Source organism: Rattus norvegicus, chromosome 16 (assembly GCF_021556685.1).
Source record: "Rattus norvegicus strain SHRSP/BbbUtx chromosome 16, alternate assembly SHRSP_T2T, whole genome shotgun sequence".
NCBI lineage: Eukaryota > Metazoa > Chordata > Mammalia > Rodentia > Muridae > Rattus > Rattus norvegicus.
The window spans coordinates 2,001,154-2,013,188 of record NC_141549.1 but is presented as its reverse complement, the minus strand read 5'-3'; the positions used below and the strand labels follow the sequence as shown (position 1 = coordinate 2,013,188).

The 12,035-nt window shown below is 41.5% G+C and overlaps 1 protein-coding gene and 1 long non-coding RNA gene across 4 annotated transcripts; one reads left to right on the top strand and one right to left on the bottom strand.

Annotated features, from left to right (window-relative positions):
* Positions 1-3,304, bottom strand: LOC148000351 (uncharacterized). 3 transcript variants are annotated; one of them, XR_015640162.1, is made up of 3 exons: positions 3,068-3,304; positions 624-883; positions 1-133 (listed from the first exon to the last, which is right to left on the bottom strand). It is a non-coding gene; the product is annotated as an uncharacterized LOC148000351 (long non-coding RNA). The 3 variants fall into 3 exon arrangements; XR_015640161.1 differs by lacking the exon at positions 1-133 and having other exon boundaries at positions 567-883; XR_015640160.1 differs by lacking the exons at positions 1-133; positions 624-883 and adding an exon at positions 1,466-2,480.
* Positions 3,305-3,598: 294 nt separating this feature from the next.
* On the top strand, positions 3,599-9,170 carry Pde12 (phosphodiesterase 12). The gene is made up of 3 exons (NM_001411708.1): positions 3,599-5,015; positions 6,517-6,595; positions 7,182-9,170. The coding sequence occupies exons 1-3, from the start codon at positions 3,711-3,713 to the stop codon at positions 7,622-7,624; spliced, it is 1,827 nt and encodes a 608-aa protein (NP_001398637.1). The 5' UTR covers positions 3,599-3,710; the 3' UTR covers positions 7,625-9,170.
* The last annotated feature ends 2,865 nt before the right edge of the window (positions 9,171-12,035 follow it).

The following is a 12,035-nucleotide window of genomic DNA, read 5'->3' as shown; positions in this document are numbered from 1 at the left end:
ACTCATAAAAGACAACATTTAATTGGGGCTGGCTTACAGGTTCTGAGGTTCATTCCATTATCATCATGGTGGGAAGCATGGTAGTGTTCAGGCAGAAATGGTGGTGGAAAGGATCTGAAATCTACATCTTGTTCTGAAAGCAAACAGAAGACTGGCATCCTGAGGCAGTTTGGAGGAAGCTCTCAAAGCCCATCCCCAACAATGACACACTTCCTCCAACAAGGCCACACCTATTCCAACAAGGACATACCTCTGGCTTACAGCTCTATCACAAATGGAAGCCAGGGGAAGAACTCAAGGCACAGGTACAGTTCTGTACCAGTTGAGGTCATAGAGTTGAAAAGAGAAGTGAACGTATACCCCCATCCCTAACCCAAAAGCTAGCTCCAATTGATAACAACTTGCAAATAAAAATTTAGTTTTCTCCAAGGGAATCTCACCAGGAAAACAAACTACTCTTAAGGGTTGATTGCATGCCTGTTGCCCTAGCTTTCCCCCCACCCCCCAGACAATCCTTGGGGGTAGAGGGTAAGAAGGCACTGAATCAATGATACAGATTCTGGGAATCAGGTGAGAAGCCGAAGCAGACTCATTTACTGAAATAGTGAGGAGTGCCTTTATACCTTTCCCCTCAGTCCATAACAGCTGGTCACACAGCTGGCACCAGCCGATTGGCTGCCACAGTTACACACTCTTTCTTTGTTGTCTCTGGGTGTCAGGCAGGTTCCAGGATTGGTGAATGCGCCTCCTTGGGTCATTGGAGATGCTAGTCTGAACAATGCTGACTCACTCCTCCTCCACAGGGCCACGAATAGAATTGGTTCAGTTTGGGGTGTTTGCTTCTTCCAATGAGAGCTCATATCAACAAGACTCTTAGAGGAACCTAGAAACAGGAACCGAAGCAGAAGAAAGCTGTCCCACTCGCACCTAGTACTGTCCTTGGTCGTTCCACAGTCTTGCCAGCTCCCCTATACTAGAATCTCCGAGACTGTCCCCTCACCAGTGGTCTCCTGGCTTCTCTTCAGGAATTCCAACCCTGCCATGCAGTGCAAACTCTCAGCTTTTTTCCATGACCCCTGCAATCCTGCAGTTTTCCTGCTGCCAAACCAGTTCCACAAGGAAACATTTACATATTAACAAGTTTAGTGAATAGCCTTGGCTCCCTCCCAAAGCTTCTGAGTGCTAACTCTGAGGAAATAGTTCCCAAAGGTGTTCCTGGTCTTTTGTTAATCACTGGTATTTTGTTTGTTTGTTTGTTGTTCTTTTTCAAATTACACGGGGAAATTACTCAAACTGATAACAAGTACTACTCAAAACTTCCGAGTGCTATCGCCCAAAACTACAGTATCATTTTGTTATTAAGTATAGATAGGATATAAGCGATTTGTGTGGTTTACTTCCAACATCACCTATCAGAATGAATGTGAGCATTGGGAGATTTATAAATGATACACAGAGATTGGTATGTTTCTTTTGCATTGCTTTATTTATTTATTTATTTATTTGTTTGTTTATTTATTTTGAGCTAGCACTACTAGCCCAGGCTGGTCTAGAATACATGATTCTCCCAAATGATGGGATTATAGGTGTGTGCCACCGTGCCTAGCTTAATTTTGTAGGTTTCCTTTTAAAACTTAAAAGAAAATCATGTGTCTACGTTGGCACATGTGTTGTGTGTGTGGGGGGGGGCAGGGGGTGAACATGCACATGTATGCTCATATATAGAAGTCAGATGTCAGCTTCCAGTGTCTTTCCTTAGGCATGACCACCTTGGGTTTTGAGACAGGGTCTCTCATTAGGGTAGGCTGTCTGGCCCAGAACCCTGAGGCTCCAACCTGTAATCCCAGAGCTGGGGTTACAAGCACATACCACTCTGCCTAGCATTTTCATCTGGGTTCTGGGGATCAAACTTAAATCCTCTTTCTCGCATGGCAAACACTACACCAACTATGCTATCTCACCAACAGTGCCGACTTTCTTTCTCTACACCCTTCTTAAATCCTCACACTTGCTAGCCAAGTCCTCTACCACTGAACTGTACCCTTAGTTTGTTTCTTCTTTTTTATTGATATTTATCTGTATGAGTACACTGTTGCTGTCTTCAGACACACCACAAGAGGGCACTGGAACCCATTACAGATGATTGTGAGCCACCATGTGGTTGCTGGGAATTGAACTCAGGACTTCTCAGAACAGTCAAGTGCTCTGATTGTATTTCTTGACATGAATTAAGAATAAAATTATTCCTAGTCATTTCATCCCCAGTATGTATTATCAAAATCATACTATTGCTTAATCGCTCAATGTCAAGTTTCAACTACATAATTACAAATGGACTATAAATCAATTTAATAAAAATATAGCTTCAATAATGGCATTTACAGCTGGGCATGGTGGTGCACACCCTTAATCCCAGCACTTGGAAGGCAGACAGGCAGATCTCCAGAGTTCCAGGACACCCAGGAATACACAAAGCAAGCCTGTTTCGAAAAACAAAAACAACAAAAAGGCATTTACTCATTACTTTCAAGCTTGTGGATTAAAAAACAAGCTTTCCATGAGATTTGACATTTTCAGAATATTTCTTGAAAAATAAAAGATCATGCAAACCAAAGGTCTGGGCTGGCGAAACGGCTCAGTGGGTTTATAAAGGTGTTTATTGCCAGACCTGACAATCTGAGTTCGGTACAGTCGAGGGGTCTTTCTTACAAGATACTGCTCCCTGGGCTCACTGTTCGTTTACAAATAAACCAAGATCATTCGTGTTAAGAGTTTTGAAAGAAATAAAAATAGAAATAAAACTCTCGGCTAAATTTAACTTCAAATAAAGTAAAAGGGGGAGAGGTTTAGCATCTTCGTTTAAGGAGTTCCTAATTCAAGTTTCACCCGTGTCCTGTAATTTTATTTGCTAAACCCTGCAACCCTACGAAGACAAGACCTTCCAAGCTCTTTACTACTTAAAACACTAACCGCTTTCGAAAACAAGTCGGGACTTTTTCTGTCAATTTACTATGCTGTGTAGCTTTAACTCAGTCTTTCCGGGTTCCGCGATGGATACGAAACCTACCTCAAAAACTAACAACAAAACCGTGAGGCTTAAGTAAATTATGTGTCTTGTGTTTTGTATCCTCGGCGCTCATTAGCTGGTGGAGAAACCTGGCGGGCAGCTCGGAGCTACTTAGCTACCCAGGTTCCGCGACAGTAGGGCCTAGCTTTACTCAATCCGCCACACCTCCAAAAACAAGGAACAAGTCCGTCAACTGCGGAGAACGGACGTCCAAATCCTGACCGGAGCAACAGGAATGACAGAAAGCCTAGCGTTTCCCGGAGACACCGACCAGTCACTTCCGGTTCCGTAAGCCTAATGTTCCCACCCTTAGCCTGCACTTTCAACAAAACTTCAGGGTCTGGTAGTTCCCTCCAGCACCTTTATACTTCCTTCTCTCTTTGCCTTTAACCCATGTTGAATACAAACACCAAGACGCTTGAATCTCAAGACCGGCGGCTAAGACAAGAACGAGCGAGCAAGTGGACTTGGCGAAAGTGCCATTCGGAACACCGCGCGCTTTATGCTCACACCGCGGCTTGTTCTTGCTTTCCGACCGGAAGTCCCCGGTCTGAATGGGTCTTGTAGCTGTTTGCCGCCGCTCCTCCCTTTGGACTTAAAACCGGGCGTCTCTGAATCTCTGATCTCGTCGGCTGCCAGGTTCATGTGGAGGCTCCCAGGCCGCGCCGCGCTTCGTGGGGTCCGGTCGGTGGTGGAGCAGCGCAGCCCGGCCGAGGCAACGACTCACGAGGCGGTGCGCGCCATGGAGCGCGCGGTGGTGCGCTGTGTGCCCTCGGAGCCCAAGCTCAGCCTGTCTTTTGCGTTGGCCGACGGCAGCCACAAAAACATGCAGCGGGACCAGAGCGAGCCTCTGGGCCGTGCTCTCAGCCGGATCGCTACCAACGCCCTCAAGGGGCACGCTAAGGTAGCGGCTGCCAAAAAGAGCAGGAAGAACCGAGCCCACTCGAGCGGTGGCGCGGCCTGCGCGGCGACAGGGTCTGAACCGGCTGCGACCTGCGAGCCGGTGGTGAAGCTGTACTACCGGGAGGAGGCGGTAGCTGAGGATGTGCTCAATGTGGACGCCTGGCAGGACGGAGCGGTGCTGCAGATCGGCGATGTCAAGTACAAGGTGGAGCGCAACCCGCCTGCCTTCACGGAGCTACAATTGCCGCGCTACATCATGGCTGGCTTCCCGGTGTGTCCCAAACTCGGTCTGGAATTTGGGGATCCCGCCAGCTCCGTGTTCCGCTGGTACAAGGAAGTCAAACCCGGGGCGGCAGAACCTGGAGACAGCGGTCTCGCGTCATCGTCTCACTCTTTGCAGTCTTCAGCTTGGATCGAGACGGGTGTGGACGAGCGCGTTTACACCCCGTGCAATGCTGACATCGGGCTACGGCTCAAGCTTCACTGCACGCCGGGCAATGGGCAGCGCTTCGGGCCAAGCCGCGAGCTAGAGAGCGTGTGCCCGGTGGAGGCCGGGCCTGGCACCTGCACTTTTGACCATCGACATCTATACACCAAGAAGGTGACAGAGGACTCTTTCATCCGCACTGTCTCCTACAACATCCTGGCAGACACGTACGCCCAGACTGAGTTTTCTCGGACAGTCCTGTACCCGTACTGTGCCCCCTACGCCCTGGAGCTTGACTACCGCCAGAACCTTATTCAAAAGGAGCTCACAGGCTACAACGCAGACCTCATCTGTTTGCAGGAGGTGGACCGCGCAGTGTTCTCGGACAGCTTGGTACCGGCCCTAGAGGCCTTCGGGCTGGAGGGTGTGTTCCGAATCAAGCAGCACGAAGGCCTGGCCACTTTCTACCGGAAGTCGAAGTTCAGGCTCCTTAGCCAACATGACATTTCTTTTCAAGAAGCCCTGAAGTCGGACCCACTGCACAAAGAATTACTAGAGAAACTGGCTTTGAACCCGTTAGCACAGGAGAAAGTACTCCAGAGATCGTCTGTCCTTCAGGTCAAGTAGCTCTGCCTGTTTTCTTCATACTCGCCCATGTTTAGGGTCTGGCGGAGTAGAGGGGGGATGGATATTAGAACTTGTCATTGAAAATATGTCTTTATTTTTGCTCTAGCATCTTAAACGTGTAGCCTGTTCCTTAATTCAGCACATATTAACCTCTCCTAGTGTGCCTATCCTGCCGTAGGTCTCCTTGAACAAGATGAATAGACATTCTTAATGATTGTAAAATCCAGGTAGACATAGTAACTTGTCAAGCACCGTTTTAAGAGCACTTGAAAGCAGTCACAAGTGTAAGTGCCCTCTGTTTTAAGACCTGTTTTGTTACCATTGCTACTAATGTGTAAAAAAAAAAGTCATTGACTTTTTTATCTGTTTTTACAGATAACGATTTTTGTTTCATAAATGAGAAAATGTTCAAACACCCTTATGCCTGTTCATAAAAGTATGAAGCCAGGACTCATAGCCACTTGACAATGTTAGCATTATTGTTCAGGATGGGAACGAAGCTTTAAATTGTGGTGCTTTGTTTTGTTTGTTGGGGTTTTTGGGTTTTGTTTTTTTTTTTTTTTTTTTTTTTTTTTTTTTTTTTTGCTTGTTATTGAATTGTGTTGATATTTTGAGACATGGTCTGTGTAGCTGGGGATGTCCTGGAACTGTATATGTACGCCAGTCTAGCATTGAACCACTGAGATTCACCTGCCTCTTAAGTGCTGGGATTAAAGTTGTGTGCCACTACGCCCGTCGTCTTTACAGGCATTTTCATTGTTTGTTTTTGTTCAGAGTTTTTAAGTAACGGGTTTTGCCCTGAGTAAATGAATGTCTACCCATTTTTGAGCACCATTGTGTTCTATGCACTCCTGTGTAAGTTCATTTAATTGAATACACACACCTATGAGGGAGGTGATATGGTTTCTTTACCTTGCAACGAGGCACAATGCTGTAAATGCTAGATCTGACTCCAGGACAAGTGTTTTCACACTTGAAAACAATATTCACTCTTAATTTTGTCACAACAATGTATTTTTTCATAATGGTGCATATTGGATGGTTATTAAAATCTTATGTTTACTCATATTACCATACCTTAAAACTTGCAGTATCAGATTTAAAAATTGGTATCTTAGTTTTCAAGAGACTGGAATAAAATAGCTCTACCTACAGTCTTTATTCTTTCTTTTTCGGAGCTGGGGACCGAACCCAGGGCCTTGTGCTTGCTAGGCAAGTGCTCTACCACTGAGCTAAATCCCCACCCCTCTACCTACAGTCTTAAACACAAAGCATTCCTGAGAGTCGGGCATTGCATCTGCCTTTAATCCCAGAACTTTGGAGGAAGAGGCAGATGGAGTTTTAGGAGTTTCAAGGCCAGTCTAGTTTACATAGGGAGTTCTAGGACAGCCAAGAGTATACAGTGAGAAACTGTCTCAAACCAAAACCAAAACCACAAATGTTTTCAGGAGATTGGCAGATACCGACTGAACTCTGATGTTTCCTATTACAGATTTCAGTTCTTCAGTCTACCACGGACTCTTCTAAAAAGATCTGTGTTGCTAATACTCATCTCTACTGGCACCCAAAAGGTAGGTTTTATTTAGCTTTACAATAACTTAAACATTGTGACTTAATGTTACGAAAGCTGTATACACACACACACACACACACACACACACACACACACACACACACACACGTTTATATTTAGCATGTGTGTGACGGTGGAATGTGTGGAGGTCAGGGTTGATTCTCTTGCTCCCCCATATGGGTCCCTGGGATTGAACTCAGGTTATTGGACTTGGTAGACTTCACCAGCTGAGACCCAAGACATAGGTTCCTGTAAGCTTTAGCAACTTGAAATACCTACAGTGTCTGAGTGATGACTTTCAAGATAGGGCTGGGGTAGGGGTACACCCTGTAATCCATTCTGAGGACGCTATGGCAGAAGCATTTCAAGTTCATGCCAACACGTAGTTCACAACTCTTATCAAGAAAATAAGTAAATAAAAAATAAAAGTAAGATGTGTGTGGTGTGTGGTGTGTGTGTGTGTGTGTGTGTGTGTGTGTGTGTGTGTGTGTGTGTTATTCAGGTACATGATTTGTGGCTGCAGTGTGCCCTGGAGGGGGCTCTTTAAAAGAACTTTAGCACTAATTTTGTTTGTTTGTTTGTAGGTGGATACATTCGTCTCATTCAAATGGCAGCAGCCTTGGTTCACATTAGACATGTTTCCTGTGATCTATATCCTGGCATACCAGTTATATTTTGTGGAGACTTTAATAGCACACCATCAACAGGAATGTATCATTTTGTCATCAATGGCAGCGTTCCGGAGGATCATGAAGACTGGGCTTCCAATGGGGAGGAGGAGAGATGTGGCATGTCTCTCACACACTGTTTCAAACTGAAAAGCGCTTGTGGTGAACCTGCCTACACAAATTATGTCGGTGGCTTTCATGGATGTCTCGATTACATTTTCATTGACTTAAATGCTTTAGAGGTTGAACAGGTGATCCCATTACCTAGCCATGAAGAAGTTACCACCCACCAGGCCTTACCTAGTGTTTCTCATCCTTCTGATCACATAGCACTTGTATGTGACTTAAAATGGAAATAGATTTTGCTTCACTAACTCTGAAAGGAAGCTAAGTACTTTTCAGAAAATTTAATATGAAACAAAGCTTATATATAAACCTTCAATGAGGCGATCTAGACACTAAACTTTACTGTCATTCCCTACTAGTTACGTTTCAGATGGCTTTGTTACAAAACCAATTCATAATGTTTGCATCATATAATATCTTTACCCTCTTTTTTTAATTTCCTACATTTGGAGGAAAGCATTTATGACTAGCAAGAAGAAAATTGAATTATCGTGTACATTTTATAAGTTTTTTTAAGCTGGTAATTAAGATTTTTAAGTACTATTTGAATAATCTCAATTTTTCTTTCAAAGCACATTTTACATTGAATTATGTTAATATAATTGGGGAAGGAGGGGACATGCAGGTAAAACGTGAGAGACTTCAGAGACACATGGAATACATTAGTCTATCACTACCTCAATTTAGTTAGAATTTATAATAATTTTGGAGCTTTAACAAAAGATTAAAATATATCATTACCAATTCTTACAGCTTCTTCGTTTTTCAGTTAGCATTGCTTTTGAGTGTACAAATGACGGTACAAATGCATGTAATTTTCTTCTCATTTGCACTTCAACTCATTTTAAAACTCATTTTAATGGTAGGATGCAAGCACAATAGAGGATTCAAAGGGAGCAGGAACATGACTTGATCTCTTGCCTTCACTCTTACTCAAATCAAATATTTTTAAGCACACAGGGTTCTTGACCATATGATATGAAAGAATACAGCACAATTATTTTATGAGAAACTTGTGATAGAAGCTTCAGAATGTCAATGAATCATTGAACATTTCTAAGCTAGAAGTGTTTTCAAAACTGTCAGTTTTATAAATAGGAAAAAGGGAAGCAGGCATGGTGCTTTATAGCTGAAAGCCTAGCACTCAGGAGCCTGAGGCAGGACTGCTTAGAGGTCAGTTCTGATCTGGGTTACACAGTTCAAGGCCAGCTCGGGCTACAAACAGGAAAAAAGGGGACAGTATCTGAAGTAAACTTTTTATAGATGTAAGCATTATAGCTCAAGGAACAGAACAGTGCCACATAATTTATAAAGACAGTTTTTAAATGAAGCCAGTGTTGTAAGGTGAGAAATTCCAGGTTAACATCTAGTTTAGATGCTTTTACTGCATTTGTTCTCGCTGTACCTTCTTCGTGATGCTTTAGCCATCGCTTTGTGATTTTCCGGGTTTAACTGTAGCAAAGCAATAGCTTTCTGCAGTTAACTTCTGGCTTAGATAGTAAAGGCCTCTCACCCCAAGAGGAGGTTTTAATTTCCTGTCTTGAAGCCCGTTTCAACATTTTTAATCTGTAAATTCAGTGTTTTTCCCCATATTCTTCTAACATGGTGTATGTTCATACTCTGCAGTCAGCTACTCTTGGGTTACTAAGTCTGGGAATATAAGCATTTCATTTGTACCTCACATTGAACCTTTATTCAGATTCCTTAAAGGGAAATAATCAGTAAAGGGACAGTGTCTTGGGATGCTTAAAAAAAAAGTTGATTAAAAAGTCGATGTTACCAAGTTGTGCCTTCCTAAATACCATAGTAGGTTGTTTCTCTTCCCAAGGATCAAATCCAGGGCCCTCAGTTACATTTCCAGCCATATGCGTGCCCCTTTTGAGAGCATCTCAGTGGCAGTTTATATAGTCAGAACTAGTTCTTTTGCTAAATATTTTTTCAATATTTTATTTGTGTTGCTGGGCATTGGACCCAGAATCGTGAGCATGCTACCTATGTGTAATACTGCCAAGCTACATCAAAGCTACTACTTTCAAAATCTGGTTTGTTTTGCCTTCAGATAACCATGTTGACAAACTTTTTTGAACTCTTAAGGAACTAACAGTAATTTATTCAGCAAGAAGCCAACATTTTGAAAGAAAAATGTTTGTAATATGAGATTATTCATACCTAAGCATTGACATCCCATATTAATTCCATGTTGAGACTGAACTGTGTAATTTACCAAACATCCCACATCCTAAATCCTGAAATTTGATATTTGTGGATTAAATGGCATAATCCAATTCTATACAGACATTTCAGGATATTCAGATAACGAAGTGTAAAGATTTGACTCCAGCATACAGATATCAGGATGATTGGATACAAAGGTAGGGAAGACTCTATGGAGATTGTACCAAACTTATCTGTACTTAGGAGTTAGGACAAGGTGTTAATCATAAGTGTTTAAAGCTATTTTCGTGATTTTTCTATTACTTTTGAAAATTTTAATTTTCTGAGAAGTCTAGCAATTTTGTGGCAAAGCACATTTATGTCACAAGTTCTTAGTAAAGGAAAAGTGAATATTTCAGAGTATGTTATTCTGTTAAAAATCAACTCTTAAAGTTGATTCTAATAACACAGTTTGTAATTCATTAGCAGGAATATCATTTCTGGCTACAGTATCTTTTCTTTAAAAATCTAAAAGTCTCTATAATGTAAGGGAAGATAAAAGATTGTTGTACTCCGCATAAAACTCCATAGGGCAGTCTTCTGAAATATGGCCAACACCAATTTAATAAGCACTACTCAAAAATGTGATTGCAAATCTTTTGCTCAGCATACTTGCAAGAAATACTATCTTGATTTCATTTGTAGGGAGGAAATGATTTTAAGAGCTTTCACTGATGAAGTAAGTTCTATGGTCCTATTTTTTAAGAAATATGCCATTTCTGCTAAGTGGTGATGAGTTATTATCTGGGTGAGCTTTTAGCATTACAGTATAATACTGCACTCTGATTATAATACCAAAACACTGAGGTAAAACTTAGATTAATATTTGTTCTTTTTTTTTTTTTGAAAGTTTTTTTTTTTGTTTTTTGTTTTTTGTTTTTTTTTGTTTTTTTTTTCGGAGCTGGGGACCGAACCCAGGGCCTTGCGCTTCCTAGGCAAGCGCTCTACCACTGAGCTAAATCCCCAACCCCAATATTTGAATGTATACAACCTAGTTGTATTTAATACATTCACTGTTGTGGAACTGAGTCTAAGGCATTTTCATCACTCAAAAAGGAAAGCCTAAATTAAACTCATTCTCTACTGGTGTGGATATATCGTCTGCCATCTTTGATATCTGTGTGTATGGGCTTGGTATGTTTTCCAGGTTTATCTATGTTACAGTGTGCACCAATACGTCATCTTTTCCCAGGTTTACCTGTGTTACAGTGTGCACCAATACGTCATCTTTTCCCAGGTTTACCTGTGTTACAGTGTGCACCAATACGTCATCTTTTTCCAGGTTTATCTGTGTTAATGTACCAATACTTCATCTTTTTACAGCTGAATATTCTCTACTGTGTGGATAATACATCTTGCTTATCTGAACATTTAGATTGTTTCTTTTTGCTATTGTGACTAATTCTATGGATACTTGTGCTCAAGTTTTTGGTTGAACATCCCCTTTTTCGGTAGTTCTAGGGAATCAAACCCTGGACCTGTCCACACATTTTGAGCTACACACCCAGTCCAAACATGTTATCAGTTCTTTTAGAGTATATACTTCAGTAAATTGCTGGGTCAAAATTCTCTTTGGCTTTCTGCAACGGTGGCCTCACTACTGTTATATACAGGTTCAGGTTTTCCTTCATCTTCACAAACTTATGTCCATTTTTTAAACAACCATCCTAGTTAATATGAAGTGATACTTTAATGAAATACTACATGCTTATTTTAAACATCTTATTGAACCTTCTTTTCCAAAGCCCACCTTCAGGAATTGCTACTTTTATTTATGAGTTTGTGCCAAGTGGGAAAGGTTTTACTGCTTCCTTTAAAGAAAACTGTGAATATCAAAGGTAAAAATACAACCTTGACTATAAACAAAGAATTCTGGTAAAGGCCTAAGACCTGCACAACAAAAGGCCATATTTCACACTACTGCAATTTCTGAGATTTTTTTTTTTTTTTTTTTTTTTTTTTTTGGAGCTGAAAACCAAACCCAGGTCCTTGCATTTACTAGGCAAGTGCTCAACCACTGAGCTAAATCCCCAACCCTAAGAACTTACTTTTAAATTGGTCCACTTAGAATCCTATTTTGGGTACAGATTAGCAGGTGCCAAGAATGTCTAAATACTGAGAAAATGAGATGCATATAATTGAGTATGATAGTAAAGAGTAATGTATAATCATGAAAAGTCCAAGCTATTATAGATTTAAAAATCTCTAAATTCAAGTTAACAAACTTCAGGCCAGTAAATGTAAGCTGGCATTTACCCTGTTAAATAAGGGGTGGGAAAAATATGACTTGACCACCTGTAGTGTATTAATACAAATGCTAAAATTTAATTTATATAGAAACTAATTTCAAACATCAAGCTTATCAGTTGAGCTGGTTGATGCACTATATAACTATTAATAAGTGACATTTAAAACATTAAACCTGAGCCT